General features: G+C 36.8%; 6 protein-coding genes across 6 annotated transcripts in view; 3 read left to right on the top strand and 3 right to left on the bottom strand.

The window, feature by feature from the left end:
* Window positions 1-476, top strand: part of CBG08892 — a gene marked incomplete at both ends in the record, with an annotated part of 1,830 nt that extends 1,354 nt beyond the window's left edge. The window contains one exon of the mRNA XM_002648674.1: window positions 324-476. Within this exon, the coding sequence (XP_002648720.1) occupies window positions 324-476 (153 nt within the window). The remainder of the gene's footprint in view (window positions 1-323) is intronic.
* A 970-nt stretch (window positions 477-1,446) lies between these two features.
* CBG08893 lies at window positions 1,447-3,000 on the top strand (the record flags this gene model as incomplete). The annotated part of the gene is made up of 3 exons (XM_002648675.1): window positions 1,447-1,535; window positions 2,035-2,805; window positions 2,853-3,000. 3 exons carry the CDS (start codon window positions 1,447-1,449, stop codon window positions 2,998-3,000), a joined length of 1,008 nt encoding a protein of 335 aa, XP_002648721.1.
* A 511-nt stretch (window positions 3,001-3,511) lies between these two features.
* Window positions 3,512-4,401, bottom strand: CBG08894 (the record flags this gene model as incomplete). The annotated part of the gene is made up of 2 exons (XM_002648676.1): window positions 3,512-3,623; window positions 4,220-4,401. 2 exons carry the CDS (start codon window positions 4,399-4,401, stop codon window positions 3,512-3,514), a joined length of 294 nt encoding a protein of 97 aa, XP_002648722.1.
* A 2,786-nt stretch (window positions 4,402-7,187) lies between these two features.
* On the top strand, window positions 7,188-8,419 carry CBG08896 (the record flags this gene model as incomplete). Its single annotated transcript, XM_045240778.1, has 3 exons — window positions 7,188-7,273; window positions 7,430-8,224; window positions 8,272-8,419. 3 exons carry the CDS (start codon window positions 7,188-7,190, stop codon window positions 8,417-8,419), a joined length of 1,029 nt encoding a protein of 342 aa, XP_045093866.1.
* Window positions 8,420-10,241: 1,822 nt separating this feature from the next.
* CBG08897 lies at window positions 10,242-11,850 on the bottom strand (the record flags this gene model as incomplete). Its single annotated transcript, XM_045240777.1, has 4 exons — window positions 10,242-10,371; window positions 10,416-10,588; window positions 11,351-11,532; window positions 11,613-11,850. The coding sequence occupies 4 exons, from the start codon at window positions 11,848-11,850 to the stop codon at window positions 10,242-10,244; spliced, it is 723 nt and encodes a 240-aa protein (XP_045093867.1).
* A 5,447-nt stretch (window positions 11,851-17,297) lies between these two features.
* CBG08898 lies at window positions 17,298-17,783 on the bottom strand (the record flags this gene model as incomplete). The annotated part of the gene is made up of 1 exon (XM_002648679.1): window positions 17,298-17,783. One exon carries the CDS (start codon window positions 17,781-17,783, stop codon window positions 17,298-17,300), a length of 486 nt encoding a protein of 161 aa, XP_002648725.1.
* Between the last annotated feature and the right edge of the window lie 1,325 nt (window positions 17,784-19,108).

The raw sequence follows: 19,108 nt of genomic DNA, 5'->3' as shown, positions 1-19,108 counted from the left end.
AATGAAAAACAAACCATGTTCGACGAAATTTGCTGCAAAATATGAGAAAAACTAAAAAATAGGTAAGTTTAACATTTTCCGCCGGGTTACTGTCGCACTCGTTTCAACTGTGTTTGTTTACGTTTTTTTTTGTTTACGCTTTCAGATATTTGTTTACAAACTTCGCATACACTTCGACTCAACCTTTTTTTTTCTCTGACAAGGATAATAATTGTTCTATCTTTCACAGATATTGAGATAATTAAGCTCAACGTTGATGGTTTGGGTGGGCTCCTATTGAAGGAAATGCGCTAACCTTTTTTTGAATGAAAATGCATTTTCAGACAATCCCATATATGGCACTAGCAATTCCAGTAATTCTCATAGTACGTATAAAAATTTCACGGGCCACCAGGATAACACTAATTTCGGTTATAAGTAAAACCCAGCAAACTCAAGATGACCACATGAATCAGATAAAGAAAATGTGGGAATGATTTTTTAAATTTGATAAAATCTAATATTTTAGTTCTTTAACCTCATAAATTATTTTTGTTATGTTTGCAAGTTCCCATATTTTTTTCATACATATATAGATAAATTTTCAAAAATGAAAAAGAGAAACTGATTTTTTCGAAACTTTTCAAAGTACCGTGTTTCCTATAAAAGAAGAAAACCCAAACCGGTAACTTTGAGCCTCATCATCTCGATTCTTGTGAAAGATATTTAAAAAAACTTTCAGTTCATGAAATATTGGTGATAACATGATGAATAACTTATCAGTTGAAAAATCTTCCATATTTGTTACAGAAATCGAGAGATTGAAGCTCAAAGTTAACGGTTTTTAAATAGAAAATACGGTATCTATTTTTTTTTTTTGAAGTTTGTCAATGACATATTGTGTTTTGAAATACAAAAAAATATTTTCAAGCTCTTTCGAAACAGGTTTCTCATCCAATTCTTAATACAACACATTTTTTTGAATAAGAACAAGAACAAGAAACGTTGGCCAGTGAATTATTGTCACCGAAACAAATGTGCTCATTTTCTAGCCAAATGAAGAACAAACAAATTGAAAACAACAAATCTTATTTTTGAATACTTTTTTGAATATGTTTCTTTTTTCTTCTTTTTAGTTGGCAGATTCTTCCTTACCCCACACCATGAACATTATTCACACCTCCTCCTCGCAAACGCCATTTGTTTAGTTATTACCCTGACTAGCGTTCTCACGATGGCAATTAGCCATTTGTCACCTGAATGACTACTTCATACAGCTGAAATGATACTTCAAATGCAATCACTTCTCAAAATGATGATTTCATGACTATAATAAAAAATAAAGATCATATAATCTGATGTACGCCTCAATCGAGTAATGTAACTCCACCTACTTGATTACGAGTGCCCCATCTTTCTCATTGTTTCATTATTCTCCTTTTTTCTACACGTATTTCTATAAGTTCAATGGATCCTCGAAAACGTCGTTTCCCAATTCTCCGCGTGGACAACTTGGTGTTTAGAAAAATCATCTCAAACATTGCTCCGTATGACCTGTAAGTTGTTTTGTTCTATTAGTCGTTAAATCGATTTTTGTAAATCCGCATTTTTTAAAAACATGGTTATACTCATGATGCTTCAATGCTTAACTAGTAACACGAAAGGACACGATTTTCAAGATTTTCATAACATGACCTTTGAGGTTTTCTTGAGTTTTCTACCTCTTTTTAAGAGAATTTCAAAGTCTGATATTATCCTGAAACATTTTTGACAAATACAGTACACCTTTTAAGCTTGAAAACAGCTAAAAAACCAGAAAATGATCTTTTGTGTTATTCTTTAACTTTTACCACAGTGGTATCAGGTCCGCAGTGGCATTATATTAGGGGCTTGTTCGGAGGTGCTCTAGGATGGCACTATATTAGAGGCTGGCATTCAATTAGGGGTGGCTATCTAATAGAGTTTTTACGGTATCTTAGTGACTAGTACTGTAAGTAAAACAGATTTCACACACGAAACGTTTACTCCACTCTTAAATAATTGTTTATACTTCAGTGTATCGTTTGCTCAATCTTCTCGACGTTATCAAAGAGTTATAAAGGCTAACAAGTCAATATTCCAACATTTAAATATTGCAATAATCTGCCACGAGAATAACCCTGCAGGATTGGAGCTCAGTTTTATAGATTATTCGGGGGAGGACGATGAATCTGAACATTCTGACGATGAAAATGATGAAAACCAAGATTTACACACAAAGACCGAAATTGGTGAAAAGAAACCAATGAGCACTGAAGCCTCCATTCTGTATTTTGACTTCTTTGTTGATCTATTAATCAAAGATAATATCATTTCATATGTATCAATTTTTGACTGGACTGGCGATTTGATCAAAATATTTGATTGGATTTCGACTCGACAAGAATCAGTGAAACAATTTGAACTCTATATGAATCATATTAAGGACAGCGATCTCAATCATTTTTTCGCAATTGTCAAAGTAACCGATAAGCTTGAAATGAATGTTCTGCCCAGTTTGGAGTATCGGGCCCAATGTTACCAACAATTGGATACCATCGATTGTCAGAATGTTTTTTGGTGGCGACTGGAACACTTTTTGATGTTTGATTGTAAGAAGATCATGCTCGAAGACACACACTTGACCAACGACAACATTGTGTGGCTTCTTGAATGTTGGTTGGATGGTTCCGGATTAAAAATTCTCAAAAATATGGCAATCGATGGGAACAACTTGAACCGGTCGATTATAGTCAGCAAAGTGAAACACATTCTACTGGACAGAAAAGCGATTTCAGCCATGTCTGGGTGAGTTGTTAATATTTTCCACCTAAAAAGTATTTTAACATTTTTAGATCGGTCATCACTGAGATCGCAAACGGAGGAGCAGTGATAGAACGTAGCGACGGTGTCAAAGCCGTCATTCCTTTCATTCAACCTGGTCGCGTGCCTATTCGTCAGTTCGAATTATATGTTCTCGACAAACCAAACAAGCACGAATAATTTTTTTGTTTTTGCGATTATTCTAGAATTTTATACAAAACGCACTTATATTATTAAAAGAAAAGTTTGCTTTTTCAGAAACTATATTCATTAAAAACATTCTGATAAATTTTGTTTCAAAAAGTGTATTTTTCTCTCAAGGAAATTTTTTTTTCAAAAAAAAACCTTGATAAAAAATCATACTTTACAAAAAGAACATCAAAACTTCCTGATCCGGCTTTGGATAAAAATGAAATAAACTAAAACTGTCACAACAGTCAGAATTCGAAAGCGTTCGTGGGGGGAAAACTCCGAAATGCTTACTTTGCCACGTTTTGCCTTTGATGTTACTTCGAAAAATTATTTAACCATCTCTCTTTCATCCTTGAATAACAGGCTACGTGTTTTACAATTTGACTCTGTCGCGTTGTCGGCAGAATTAATCGGAACAAAACCAAGAGAATTTCGTGACTAATCAATGTTAATTTTCAATTATTTCCAACGAAAAAGCTCTAAATAAAACTAAATAGTTTTATACAGGGTGCGGCAAAAGTATGGTAACACATTCAAAGTGATGTAACTTTGCCAAAATAACCCGTATCAACATGAAAATTGGACAATAGTTTACTGAATACTTTCTAATTCTGAAATTATAAACGACGCGGTTGCCTTTGTTCCTCACAACATCGATGAGTCTCTTCGGGAACGCATCTACCGTGGCACGGGGGTATTTTGGAGATAAATTGACCCAGTCTGAGATCAACCTTCATTTCAATGGCTACAAATTTGGTTCTGGACGTGCTCGGACCCTCGACTGAAATATTCCATATGCGGAATAGTCCAACAGATTCCTGTCTGGCGACGAGGGTGACCATTCGCAAATCATACTGAATATTGAAAAACTGGCCGTGCATCATGGCTAAATGATTTTTGTCTTGTGAGCGGGAGCAGAATCCCGTTGAATAGTCCAAACATGGTTTTCAAAATTGGATTTGGCCCACGAAAGAACATAACCCTTGAAAATTTTTGCATATTAGTCATTTCTGTTGATTTTCACCCCAAAATCTACAAAAATTAGAATTTGGAGGTTGTTGCACCAAAAACCATGACGTTCTGATGATATGAAACTTTTTTGGTCATGTTACTATGCTCATTAGATAGCTCAGATCTCGGGGAAGAAACTAGATAATTTTTCAATGAGAATTCGACTTCCACCGTCAAGAGTTTCTCGTTGACAAACATCATATTCATGTGTTCATTTTGGCGCGTGCCAGCAAATGTCGACTTGCACTTCTGGACGCGTACCAGATTGTTGTTTCCCGACAGAATTCCAGTCTTTTGAACACGATATGGGGTCAGTCCAAGCTCACTTCTAGCGATTCTACTGAGTGGCTGACTGCTCATTCGGAGCTCCAGGTTCATTTTTTCTTTCTTCGGTGCTGATTTTGACAAACTCGTTTTTGGACGGTCTTTGTCGCGCCCTCTCCCGAGGGCACGACTTTATGAATTAGCCTAGTACGTCTGCACCATCGGGAGCCTACAGTCACTCAATACACCAAGGAAACGCCTCTAGACGTGCCAAGCGTCTCTGCGTCTCTCGCATCCCTAATCACTGACCTATTGTCATCATTATCCCAGTCAGTCTTCCAACCTGCAGCCATGCAGGAAGGTTGCTCCCTTCCCTCGCTCCTCTCCTCACCACCTATTCATTAACATCTATTGTATCCTTCTGGGATCTCAGTTGCCCAGCCAAGTGTTCAATAAACACATTGTGAACCAACTCATCGTTATATACCATCTCAACGGAAGGAGCCAAGGGTTGCATAACAGTCACGGCTCGCTAGGAGTGTGGGCTCATCGCCCCTCAATCCCAAGCCGCGACAGTCTTGCATTTTTTCAGAATGATCAAAGTTTGAGATCTTGTGTTTTTTAGACAGTTATTGACCGAATTTAACTAATCAAAACATGCCATGGTTATCCACAGGGTTGTTCGTGAGACTCCAAGAGCTTTTCCGATGCTACCTGTGCCCACCCCTCTCTTGGCTACCTCGACGAGGGTATCTAGGTGTATAGAACTTGTCACCATTTCTGTAAAAATCAACCAAAAGAATTGAAATATGGTGATAAGGTAATTAAGACATGCGGAAAATAATGAATATAAATTCAGGACACTGAAAGTGCGCCTGCACCCACCAGCCTGCGCGAAACTTGTGTTACCATACTTTTGCCGCACCCTGTATAAACTTTGGTTCTTCTTCATGAGATATTGTCATTACTATTGATATCATATTACGCAGTTGCCGATAAAATGTTTAAAATCGGTGGATCTTGCAGGCGCGTTTCGCGCGCATGCAGCAAGGATTGAGGGGGAAGGGAGAATCGTCTCAAACATACACATTTGCTGATGTAATATTTCTGCTAAAATTTATGCTTATTTAGTTGGTCAGAGAATCGTGATTCTGAAATAAAATAAGACAAGACCCGCTAGGGCCCATTTTCAAGTAGCATGTTATTCAAGGATAATAAAACAACAGCTATTTTTCCTAATTCCCTTTTTCACTCAGTTCTCAACTTATTAGGTTGGCGGGAAAGTCTTTGTCACTTTTTCAATAGTTTATTTCTCAAAGAAAAAATAACCGAATAATTAATTATATTGTCCATCATTATCAACAACATGTCTCCAACGTTCCCTCAATTTATGGATTCCATTGCGGTAGAATCCAGCCGGGCGTGAGGCAAAGTATTGTTTGAGTGCCGCTTCGACCGCTCCACGGGAATTGAAGCTTCTTTCTTCGAAGGCACGTGTCATATCGCCAAATAACCAATAGTCGGAAGGAGCAAGATCAGGAGAATACGGGGGGTGAGGGAGAACATTCCATCCATATCCCATCAGCTCCTGCTTCACTTGTTTCGAAACATGTGGGCGAGCGTTATCATGTTGATAGTACACTTTCTTGTCTTTCAGGGCCGAACGGTCGACTGCTTTCTTGAGGTTTCGTAGTTGAGTAGTGTAGAGGTCTCCAGTTATTGTTTTGCCCTCGGGCAGAAGTTCCCAGTAGATGGGGCCGTCCACTCCCCACCACACAGAGAGCATAACTTTTTTCGGATGAAGGTCGGGTTTGGGGACATCCTGTGGGCTCTCTCCTTCTCCAACCCACTGGGATTTCCTGTGGTGATTATCGTAGAAGACCCACTTCTCATCTCCGGTTATTAGCCGGTCCAGCCATCGATCGCCCGCGTGGAGAGTGAGAAGAGTAATCGAATCGTCGACTCGGCGGTCAAGGTTGGCTTGAGTCAGGTGATGAGGTATGAATCGACCAAAAAGTTTTCTCATTCCAAGAGACTTCAAACCTTCAAGGACTGTGCTATGGTGAACTCCGAATGTGACAGCTAGTTCACGGCTAGATTGAAATGGATCCGATTGCAATGCGTGCTTCAGCTTGTCCAAATCCAACTCACGGGGTCTCCCAGAGCGATCCTTTTCATCGAGCGAGAAGTCATCTTTTTCGAAACGATGGAACCAATTGCGAATAGTATTGTAGTGAGGGGCATGTGTGTTGTACACATTCTTCAAGAAAGTTTCCGAATCCTTCATCGTGGTGTGAGATAGGAAGAGGTAAATCAAAACATGTCTGATGTGAATAGCAGTGGGAACAAACATATCGTTTCAATTACAGATGAGGAGCAGGGAAGGAGATGGGGACTTGTTTATATGGAAGGTTCTTATCACCTTGTTATTCACTAGAGTCGATATCATACACAGCCTCCATATACGAGAACAGTGATTAAACAAACAGAGTGACAAAGACTTTCCCGCCAACCTAATACTACCCTCTCGTGAATAAATATGTTTTTTTTCTTCTTTTTAGTTACCAGATCCTCTCTTACCAGGTAAGACTTACCTCACACCATAAACACTATTCACATCTCCCCTCTTATTGTTCTCATGATGACTATTCCCCATTTGTCACCTTAGTAATCCACCACCTGTCACCTCAATAACTACTTCATACAACTGAAATGATACTTCGAAATGCAATAACATTTCAAAATGATGTCTTCATGACTATAATAAAATATGAAGATTACATAATCTGATGTACACCTCTATCAAATAATGCGTAGCTCCACCTACTTGGTTACGGCTGGTCCATCATTCTCATTGTGTCATTATTCTCGTTTTTGTTACTCTCATTTCTATAAATTTAATGAATCGAAGACCTCGTTTCCCGATTCTCCGCGTGGACAACGTGGTGTTCAGAGAAATTATCTCAAACATCGCTCCGATGGACCTGTAAGTTGTACATTTTTATTTGTTTTCTCTATTCCGAAAGTTTGATTTTTGTCGTCTCGTATGTCAAAAAATCTTTTCAACCATAAAAATAAGGTTTCTCAAATTATAGAGACACGGAAAATGTAGAATACACTTCGAGAAACATTAAAATTTCAGCGCATCATTGGCTCAGTCTTCTAAACACTGTCAACAAAATATAAGATCCAACAAGTCAATTTTTTCTGCTTTAAATATCGCAATACTCTTTCACGAGGATGAACCTGTACAATTGGAACTTAGTTTTAAAGAATCTTCGTATGAGGACGATGAAATTGAAGATTCTGAAGATGAGTCTGAAGACTCTGATAATACTCAAGATAGAATTCGATATTATTTATACGCATACACAGAAAGTGGTGAAATGATACCAATGAGCACTGAAGATGTCATCAAGTATTTCACCTTCTTCTGTGATCTATTAATCCGAGATAATTCAATTTCAAAGTTATCAATTTATTTATGGACTGGCGATTTGGTGAAAATATTTAATTGGATTTCAACTCGACAAGAATCAGTGAAGAAATGCGACATATATTTGAATCATATTAAGGACAGTGATCTCGATTATTTTCTTGGCAATGTGAGAGTAAGCCATTATCTCGGAATGAATGTTTTGCCCAGTTTGGAGTATCGGGCCCAATGTTACCAACAAGTGAATATCATCAATTGTCTGAATGCTTTTTGGTGGCGACTAGAGCACTGTTTGATGTTCGATTGTAAAGATATGAATCTCGAAGACACACACTTGACTAATGACAACATTGTTTGGCTTCTGGAATGTTGGATGGATGGATCTGGATTGAAGAGACTTGAAAACATGTCAATTGATGGGAATAACCTGGATCGAAACGTTATAACCAACAAAGTGGACCACGTTTTGTTGGACAGAAAAGCAATTTTAGCTTTTTCTGAGTGAGTTTTCAATATATTTTCCACCGAAAACTATTTTAAATTTTTAGATTGGTTTTCACTGAAAACGTAATTGGCGGAGCACTGATAGAACGTCACGACGGAGTTAAAGCTGTCATTCCTTTCCCCGAACTTGATCACTCTCCTCTTTATCAATTTGAATTAAACGTCGTTGTCAAACAAATTGAGAAAGATTAATTTTTTGATGTTTCAGACTCTCTATTTTTCTATATTAAAATGTTAATATAATCGTTCAAACGCCCACTTATTTTAGTTAAAAAGATTTCATGTTTTGAATTATGTATTTTATTTATACAAAAAATTCGAAAATAAATTTTTTAAAAATTCAAAAATTATTTTTTTTTAAATTCAAAGTTATTTTTCTAAATTAGTCGGTAAATCGATTTTCGTAAATAGAAAAAGATTATATTAATGATGCTTCAAAGCTTAACTAGTAGTAGAATATGAGATTTGACGTATTATATAATCATACAGAATGTAAAATTAATTTTGTATACAGTACCGATCAGTTTTTCAATTGAATTCAGCCACTTTCTGGAGTCTGCAGATCGGCTCTCGAGTTTTCGATCACTTAAAAAATTTTGGAGAGTGTGGAACAGATCTAGATCAAAAAGTTTGCATTTGATGAGCTTTTCGAAAGTTCTTAGGTTTTCAGCTACTTACCGATTTCCGAAAGGAAACCCTTTCAGTCAGTTTTTTCACTAAAAATATGAAAAAAGCCAGTCTTTTTCCAGAAAGCTGCGAATAGCTAAAAACTAGGCATTTTCAAGGTCGAAATCAACTGAAAACACACATTTTCGTGCATCTTACTGACAAGAGTACTGTACAAATAACACGCTTTGGTTCTATCTGATTTCAGCGGTCCCTAGAGAAAATAACGGTCCACCGTGAAAATAACGGTCCGCAGGGAAAATAGCGGTCCGCAGGGAAAATAACGGTCCGGGGAGAATATAGCAGTCCGAAAAGAAAACAACGATCCGAAATGAAAGTTGACACTGACAAGGGAAGTGTTTTCAGAAAAGCGTTGAAATTTTTCTCAAACTTCTGTCATTGGTACTTTTGAACACGCTGATTACAGAACTGAAGTCAGTTTTTCCACCCCGGTCCTGTGAAAAAAGTTATGAGCTGTGAAAGTGATTTCAGTGCTAATTTCTCATTTTTGGAGTAAATTTTTGAATGGATTAATGACAGCTTTTCGTGATTTTTTAACAGTAAATTGTACTTCTATATGTTGTTCTACAATCTGAGAAAGTTTCCTCATTTTTCAAAAAAATTTTTTTTTTTCAAAAAATGTCACTATTTGGTTCCCCCTTTGGAATTTTTTTTCAAATTTTCGCAAAATTTTAAAAATATGCTAAAATGAAGCCTGGACGTAGAGAAACAATGAAATGAGTCTTTTCGCAAGATTTCGTAGCCTATATTCCTCTAGAAATCAGAAATAAGCGATTTCTGTCCAAACTTCAATGGGTCGTATTTCTTTGAAAAATCTCTAGAAGCGCTCAAAACTTGTAAAAACATAGATTTACATAATTACTCATTCATCTATCTTTTTTCCAACCGCAGAATAAACCTGTTTAGGGTATATTATTGACTAACACTACGACTAGGGAAGACTTTCTAGTGTTGCTTCCAGAAATTTATGATGAGTCGTTAAACAATCGACATATTTTCGATATATTTCAAATAAATAGAGATGGTAAAGCTTAAGGTTACCGATCTGGAGGGGCTACTATTAGAGAAAATACGGGAACTTATAATTTAACTCGTAAAACATTTCCATTACCTTCGAAATGTTCTTAACCATTGTGCTCTCAAAAACAAGTCCGAAAATTATTTTCCGGCGTTGAAAATGTTTATTTGAAGTGAACACTCAAATAATTATAAGAAAACTCTCACAATTTTGATCGGAAAAAAGTGTTTGATCATGAAACTTTGAGATAAAAAATGAGTTTGATCACAGTAAGACAAGAATTACAGTTTGAAAGTTGAGAACACCGTTTCATAGGTGGACTTCAGCGACGATGAATTCCTCAACGACGATTAATTCCTTAACCTCAATTATTGTGACGGTAACAGTGACACGCTTCCGATCATCAATTCGAATAGTGCACTTGTTGTCAGTCTGGTGTCTGAAAACACAGATAGAAGAATTTTTATAGACATTTTCACTCACTCGATTCGTTGTGAGAAAAAGTCGGTAATCAACTCGAATGTTTCATATCCAAACATTTGAGTGTTGAGATTGGTTTCTATTTCAACATCTATAGTGAACCAATAGGCTATGAAGATAAGAACCGAAATTGGGTAAGTGACGCCAAGCAGATTCCACGTTTTCACTGATTTGAGCTGTAATGAAATTTGTATCAAACAATTATAAAAAATTGCCAATAAGTTTTTTTGAGATATCTTCATTGGAAAGTTGTTTTTTTTTAACTTTCTTTTCATTTTTTTTTCCAGGATTCTGTCTGCTTTATTTTTAAATTTTACTTTTTTTGTGATTTTTTTCTCATATTTTCTGGCAAATATGCATGAAAGGAATTTTCTTTGTATTTTCACAAAAACCATCATTGAATTAAAATCTAAAATGATGTTTTTTTCAATGAAAAGAAACCTCTAATGTTTAAAATCATAGAATAAGAAGAAAAACTCATTCTTTCAAAATCACGGGCCGGCCCGTCAAAAATTTTAGCGGGCCGGGTCGATCAAGTACCGGTCCGCTGTTTGTACAGAAGCTGATGTTTTTTGTGTTTTTTTTTCGAAAACTTTCAACTTTTTTCTAAAATTTAAACTTTTCCTTTCAAGGAAGAAAAACTTTTTTCCTGTTGAAATTTTGTATATTAAAGGCGGTCCGGGCAGAAAAAATCCTCTTTCGGCCCGGCCCGTTAAAAGTATGAAAAAAATGATTGAAATATACAAAAAGCAAACTCAAGTTTTTTTGTTGCTTTTCTTCAACCTGTTTTCATGTTCTTTTTCTGAGTTCCAAATTAATTCTGAGACATTGTGAATCAAAACCATTTGGACATTCGTCACGTGATAAAATGAGCACTCTACTTCAACTATTTCAACCTGACTCTCAACATTAGAACAACTAAGTGAGACAACACCTACCGATGGTAAGGCTACAATTTCCTCCACGGGGATTTCTTTAAAGTTTTCATGGATAGTGACTGTTTCGATTATCTTTTCGTCACATCCTTTCATAATCATCAGTCCCTCTTCATTGCTTGGATCTACTCTGAGACTTTTGATTCTGTACTTCTTATTTGTCCTCAGCATTTCCGAAAATGGCCCTGCAAAATGTTCAATATCTGTAACGTTTAAAGTTCTATCTATGGAATGAGTTTGCAAATTTTCAAAACATCAAACTCACAAAAAGATGCGGCGAAAAAGTACTCAATGGTTCCGGTTCTCAAAAGAAACGCCATCAGAGGCATCATTTCTTCTCCGAAGTGAACATTATTTTTCCGAATGATTTTGTACTTTTCATCTTGAGAAATTTCTATATCTTCATGTGGTTCTTCGTTGCCCATGGCATAATACGATAACTTCAAAATGTTGTTGTTAACTTTCTCGACGAGTTCCCTCTCAATTTTCGACGTAGCGCGCATTCGAATTCTATAACTAATGTTTTGATTATTTATAATAAATAGAATTTGTAATTTGAGTAACCTGGATAGAAAATCCATTTTATTCATGCAGAGTACTTTGATATCTGGGGGAAGTCGAACCCAGTCGTGGAATTCCGTTGGGAGATTCATGTTTCATAAGCCAGGTTATCTGAGAACTAACTTACATTTATAAACTAACAAATTATTTGTGACAAAATGATGAACAGTTTGTGATTTGACCACCTTTTGATATTTTTACGTGTAATGAGATATATGGGCTTGGAATACAGGGTGTGCTTTAATTACGGACAGATGTTTAAACCAGTATAACTTTGCGAAAACTTGAAGAAATACTTTAAAATTTCGGAATGAATGATTTCAGACGCACAAAATTTATAAAAATGCAATAATTTTTTCCAGATAGATAAAAATGTGTTAATTTCATGACGAAACTGTCTGTGTCCAATATCCTAATACTGAATAATTTATTAAATTCATGTCTGAGGAGAAAGCGATCCTTTCTTATGCCTAGTTCGAATGCCATAACTGCCAATGTACCCCACTTCCTCACCCCGTCCCAATTTGAAAATCTCCTTGATTCTTCTATTTCTCGCTACTAGCTATGATCCTTATTTTTAACACATGTATTTTACTGTATACAATTCCTCCCGTTTCCATTATTCTTCTCTTTTTAACTTATTAGGCGCTCCTCGTGAGGGGGGCTGCCTTTTTCTTATGTACCGTTTGTCACCGCTCTGAAAATAAATAAATCTAATCTAAAACCAACGGAAAAATGAGTTTGAACCGCCTTTGAGTGTCTTTGGTCCTGTAAGCCGTGGCTCAATCTTGTCGGAACACCCTATATTAACTTTTCAAGTAGAATTTAGGTTAAAACAGATTTTTGAACATTTAGATTGGTGCTATAGTTGATTTTGGTTTGGATATCGAGGAAAATAAGGGATTTTTCAAAAATTCTAGTGATTCCATCAAAGATCGTTACCGAAGCGAGAGTTCTATTTGGGATCAATCTTCACTGACAGATAATTGACATATCTTTAAAAAGAATGTTGCAATTTATTTGGTTGTCCAAAAAGTCTTTGACACTTTTACTTCGCTCTATGTTGCTCTTCCGAACTTCGATTTTTTCTAAATCTGTTTTCATATTCATAGATGTCACACATCGTGTGTTTAACGCACTATAAAAAATTTCATTTAAACAGTGTAATGGGCGAGAACTAACTCGATGAACATCACATGCACAGAGGTGTGTTTTGTTCCTGTTTCCCCTGGGTCTCTAGAGCAACGAACTTTGGCGAACAAGGTGTTAGACGTACACTATCCCTCAAACCCCTAATAAGTTTTGGTTCTAAAGTTTCGGAGAAGGGAACTATAATCTGGAACATAAACTAACATCGAAATGACCTATTCTCAGTATGAATGGTGATATTTCGATAATACTAGAGGAAGAGCCCGAGCTATTTCACGTGCAGTATCTTTGACAGTCTGTCATCCTAATACCACCGTAACAAATAATATTCACCAAACGGGAAGAGCTCAGAGGGGTGGTCGAATCGTTCCACACATTTTGGTCAATTATCTAAAAAAGGTACGATGTGACTTGTCACTTTCACTTCTCATCAGCGGACCGACGAGGGACTGGATCAACAAAACTTCTATTTGAGATAATAAACGAGCACTGTATCTCAACTATGTCAGAAAGAGCCAATGGGTCTCTGCACAAAAAAAAGCGAAATCGAGCTCAAACGGGAAGCTTTCAGAAAAAATCAGATTTTTTGAATTTGGTTAGACAGTGCTGGAGTAATGTCCCGCAAGCTGCTTCCGGACTCCAGTATCATCAACTCTGGCCCTACGGCTTCCAAATGGAAAGTGATATTTATGCACATCGCCCTCACCTCCAGAAAGGCTTGCTGTTCAAACTATTGCATGACAACGAAAACCCACACGAATCTTCGAATACCCGCAGTACGCTTGAGCCTATAGAAATCAAAATTGTGTTTTACCCAGCGTATACCCCTTGTCTGGCACTAATTAATTACCACTTTTTCTAATTTCTCCGAACTGCCTTGCAGAAAATAAATTCCACGATCGGAAAGATGTCAAAAAAATTTGAATCACTTTTCGCTTCTAAGTCGCCAGATTTCTGCGCAATTGAAATCATCCAACTTCTGTTACGCTGGCAAAAAGTTATAAACTCCAATAGTGAATACATTTCTTATTGATTCTTATTTTCCTTGAAGAAAACGCATCTCGAAGAAAAGTATCAAAGACTTTTTGGACAACCTAATAGATGGACCTTGCTGTCTTTGACTGTGAAAATTATCACTCAAAAGTAGGGTCATCGTGTGACTGCTTACGTGTGTTCGGTGCGTGCCGCTCAAAAAGTTCTATCCTTTTTTAGACACAACCCTCTGGTTTCCCCTTCCTAAAGACCTAATGGACAATTTTAAAAGTGGTGTAAGCTGTTCTCATCCAAAAATTGTATTAATTAAGCTTCGAGCCATTTTGAAGTCAGCAGCGAGCTTTCTGTGACTCTCGTCTGAATTTCAGCAAATCCTCTTTTTCACGGCTAGAACGATTGTATCTTATGTCACAGATGCCCCACAGGGAGTTATTATATGGTCCATATCAGTGTAAATAAGAAAAAATTGATTGGGAGTACGATCAACTATCATGCCGTCCACACTGACTGGTTTTGTAACACCAAAAATGAGGTCACCGTCAATTGAACAGTTGATGACGGAAACAAGGGTTCGAAAATGAGCCACCATCACATTCAGTCGTGAAGTTATTTCATAAAATTTGACAGAGTAATAGCCACTGAATTGAGGAATCAGAAAATTATAAAACAAATTGAACTAGTTAGCTTGGTGTGTATTATATCAAGCCGATAACTTGTGTGTCCGTAATTAAAGCTCACCCTGTAAAGGTTTTGGGGGGAGGGGTCATTCTTTTAGAGTGCTCACGGGAATCATTGTTATATGTTTGTGAAAAACGAAGATGAAATAAATAAAATAAGGAGAAAAGCCAAACGATGAACTTGCGCAGAAACCGCGCCAGCCAAAACAATGTTGCTCGGGAGAGAACTTTTAGAGGTAACAGGCACACCGCGGAGAGCCTCGTAGTATCAGCGAAAAACGAGACTCCGACACGAAAGGAGCGAGAGATGTGTGTATTTTCGGTGTTCGGTCGCAGACAGCTAGAAAATGTCTCAATTGGCACGCAGCCAAGTATTAAGGAGAGGGAAAAGAGAGGAGCTTAAAGAGATGCGGGAGAAAACATTTTCATTGAGGAAGAGAAAAAAGAAAACATATGAGAGAGTGGAAAGAGGAATGGAAGCCCAAAACACGCGCTTTTCTCAAAGAAAGGCAGCTTAAATGGGAAGAAAGGCGACGAATTGTCATTTTAATTTGTTATTTATTCCATTTTCGCAATCTGCAGAGATGGTTGTTCAAAAAACTATGAGAACAGAGAGAACATCGAAAAATTCTGCCTTCATTGTCCAAAAGATAAAACACTGTGAAAACACTGAAAAAATACACTTCCTCATTTTAACTTAAAGTCAATTTATCTTGAAAAATATCACAATTTTTCTCAACTGATGACCAAATTGGTGATATTTTAATGAATGATTTACCATAAACACGCCACCCGGACCGTTCACTTTAAGTCTATATAGCTCATTTCTTTTAAAAAATATCAAGAAGTTGCAACTAATAAAATGTTTGTCATACTATCAGCAACATTGTATTAGTTGACTACTTTTTGATATCTCTCACGGAAAATGAGATACATTGGTTCAAATTCAACGACTCGGGTGGCGTTCTATTAGGGTGGTCACGGTATCTGTTGACATATTGGCTCTTTATGATTTAACGGAGGTTTTGAGAATAGACGGGAGTTTCTAGAATTAACGAGGGTTTTCAGAGATTTTCAAAAGGTGTCAGAGTAATGATTGGGGAAGTCCCCAAATTGCCTCAAAGTGCTACAGTTTTATGTTTTTTTTTTGCTTATTTCAGTCGATTTATTCATTTTGGAAATCACTCTTCCTTTTTTCTCTTTTTTTTTCGTTTTTAAGGTAATTTTGGTTCTGTTCTAGAATCTCTGATTGAAATTGTTTTAAAATACATCTGGAAATCAGATTTCAGGCTACACCCAGCAGAGTTATTGAACTCAAGATTTCCACTTGCTTGGTACCACACTAATTTTGGCTCTAGTTGGTTATTTTGGATTTTAAAGAAAATTTTGGATTTTGAAGAAAATATTGGATTTTAAAGACCTTGAAAAACTTTAGAATCCAAAAATTTCGTGCGATGAAATTTTCATCATAAATTGTGGCCAGTGTTCTTCCTGGCTGTACTACGCTGAGGGTACTCTGAGTTCTTAGGGTACATAGGTTCAGAGGGCAAACGGGATCTTAGGTGAAAGTCGCTATAGCTTAAGCCTAGGATTTAGAGCGAAAGCTAAACAGTCTAGGGAAACTTTTTTTTCGCCCTCCCGCATGTACCACAAAATCCCATGTATGCTAGGAATCAATGTACTCTAAGAACTAGAGGTACCCTTTCCCGATGTACCCTTGGATACTGGGCCGTTGAAAACATGTCAAACACAGCCAAATGTTTTAAAGTTAATGCCAAATGCAAGTGTTCCAGTGGAAGGAAAACAAGACATTTCAGCTTAAGCCTTTAAATTGAACAAAAAACAGAACATTTTGAAAAAAAATTCAGTGAGAAAAATGGATTTTCATTGATTTGATTTTCAGTACTTCATTAACTAGAAATGTTTCAGAATAATTTTTCTTTTGTTTGAAATTATAGGCTTAGACTGAAAAGAAATCGTTATCTCTGTACTGAGAAATTTGAAAATGACACCAAATTTAAAAGATTTGGATGCTAAAAAACTATACCTCACTCAGCACCCAAATCAAATTCATTCTCAAGCGAACAAACAACAATCACGCCAAAAATAGAGTAGTTGAGAAGCAGAAGGTGTTTTAATGAATCTTTTCTGAATTCTTTAAAAACCAAAATTTTCCTGATTAAAATCCAAAAATTTCTCTAAAATCCAAAAATTTCTGGTCTTCTCTAAAATCCAAAATTTTTTTCTAAAATCCAAAATTTTTATTAAAATCCAAAAATTTCTTTAAAATCCAAAATAACCAACTAGAGCCAATTTTTCATTTCAAAAGAAAATAAAAATAAATAAAAATAAAAACTTAGTCCGAGAAACGAGGACGCAACTTTTAGAATTAGGAAAGTTAGTCTGTTGGAAAAGATTAGTACAGTTCTATATATGCCGAGAGATATTAAGAAAAATAACACAATTAAACTTTGATGTTTGTCGATGAGAAGGGAATGCATGAAATGGAATTTTTTTTCAAAAAAAATAGTGAAAACTTTAATCGAATAAGTCTTGTCAATGATTCTCCATCATCGTCTTCTTCCATTTGACGGCCCTGGCTCGTTCTCATCCTCCGATTCTGAGTCGCTTGGAATCCCCAAAAACCTTCTCATCTGCTTGACATCAAGGCCTCTCATCTGAGAACTGACGCATCTACTCCCCTGATCCATGAGTCCATAAAGTTCCAAGAAAACGCAAGCACAAAGCAACTCGTGGAGCAGGTCGTTGCCAACTTTCAATAGTTCTCGATCGAATTCCGTTGGCGTTGGCTTTCCCATCGGGTCGTCCGAGTTCTCGATGCATGGGTAATCAATGTGTTCTTCGCACCATTTGATGATAATGCGCATTGCACGAGCACTGATATTTTCCAGATAGATCTCTCCCGAGTCTGGCTCTCCGCCGGTGTTGATGAGATAATCTCGTACGGTTGGAGACTTTGTCATTGCTGCGACACTAGATTCCAAGACTACATTATCCTTGGTTTTGAAACGAATGCGTCGAGAGGAGTTGTCCATGGTCTAAAAGGAACAGTCTTTACTAATAACAGTTTTTAAATATCGTCTTTGTGTAACGCCAGTGCGCCACAATTAACTAATGCAGACAAATAACGTCTTCTTTTGTTCAAGTTTAGGGTTGTCTCTCTTTTAATGACCCCGTTATCTTTCTTATATATAAAACGCTAGACGCGTCTGTTGGTCCTAGTGTCCGGCTGTCCGGTTTTTGGTTTTTAAATGAAAAATTGGCCGCCACCAAAACCGAACCCGCGGTCTTCCGCACAATAGCCGCGCACGCACACAGCTGCGCCATGAGGCCCACACCAGGAGAGGGGAGGGAGGGCGTAGGTGTTTTACAGCGTGAGAAAAAAAATCGAAAAGTTAGGAGTGGAGCGACGAATAATTGAAAATGCTTGAATTGTGAAGCGCCGGAGGCGCGGCAAACAGGAGGCTGGTTTTGAATACTTCAAAGGGGTGCCAGCTTCACTAGGCACATTCATCTTTCGTGACTAACCTACTGTAAACACTCTACATAATATGTAGAATAGCCTCAAGCCATCAACTTTGAGCTCATATATCTCCATTCTTGTGGAAGATCAAAATGTGGTCTACTAATAAAATTTATGCTATTTTATAATCAACATTTCACCAGTTGACTATTTTTTGAAATATCTCACAGGAACCATGATAAATTAGCTTAAAGTTAGAAGATGAAGAAGAGGGGGTCGCCTTTTGTGATTAACAGAATGCCTGATAAAATGTTGCATTTTGTCAGTTGACCACTTTTTCAGATTTTCGACGGGAAAATAGAAACATTGGCTCAAAGTTATGAGGTAGGGACAATCTGTTAAAGATGTGTACAAGCCTATTATTAAAAAAACCAGAACTTACAGCTTTTTATTCCTGTTGTGGGAAAATAAAAAAATTAGTTTGAAGCGTCTTAGTGAAGAAGGAAGCCTGAATTTTTATGTATAATTTATTTTTTGTTTTGAATCCCACGAATACAAGATAGTTTTTCGAGGAAAAAAGAAGATTAAAATGTTTCCCAAAACTCTTAACGAAACGAAAAAGAAAACTTGATAAGCAAAAAAGGAGGAAATTCAACAAAAAGTTTTTAAGGTGAATGAGATAGCAAAGAGAGCAAAAACCGTAAACACTTCAATATAATATTTTAGGAACCATCCACTTTGAGGGTCATTCTATGTATAAGCATTTTTACGGTTATCATTTCTTGGATGGGCTTTGTTTCAAATGAAAGTTGTTAACTTGATGATAAAAATCGTACGAGCTAACTAAAAAACATTTTGTTGCTTCTCTGTTCTCTTCTAACAGAGGAGAGCCTCCGA

This window comes from Caenorhabditis briggsae, assembly GCF_000004555.2.
Source record: "Caenorhabditis briggsae complete genome, chrX, whole genome shotgun sequence".
NCBI classification, from domain to species: Eukaryota; Metazoa; Nematoda; class Chromadorea; order Rhabditida; family Rhabditidae; genus Caenorhabditis; species Caenorhabditis briggsae.
Note: the sequence above shows the minus strand (reverse complement) of the source record. Positions and strands in the feature narration are given on the sequence as shown.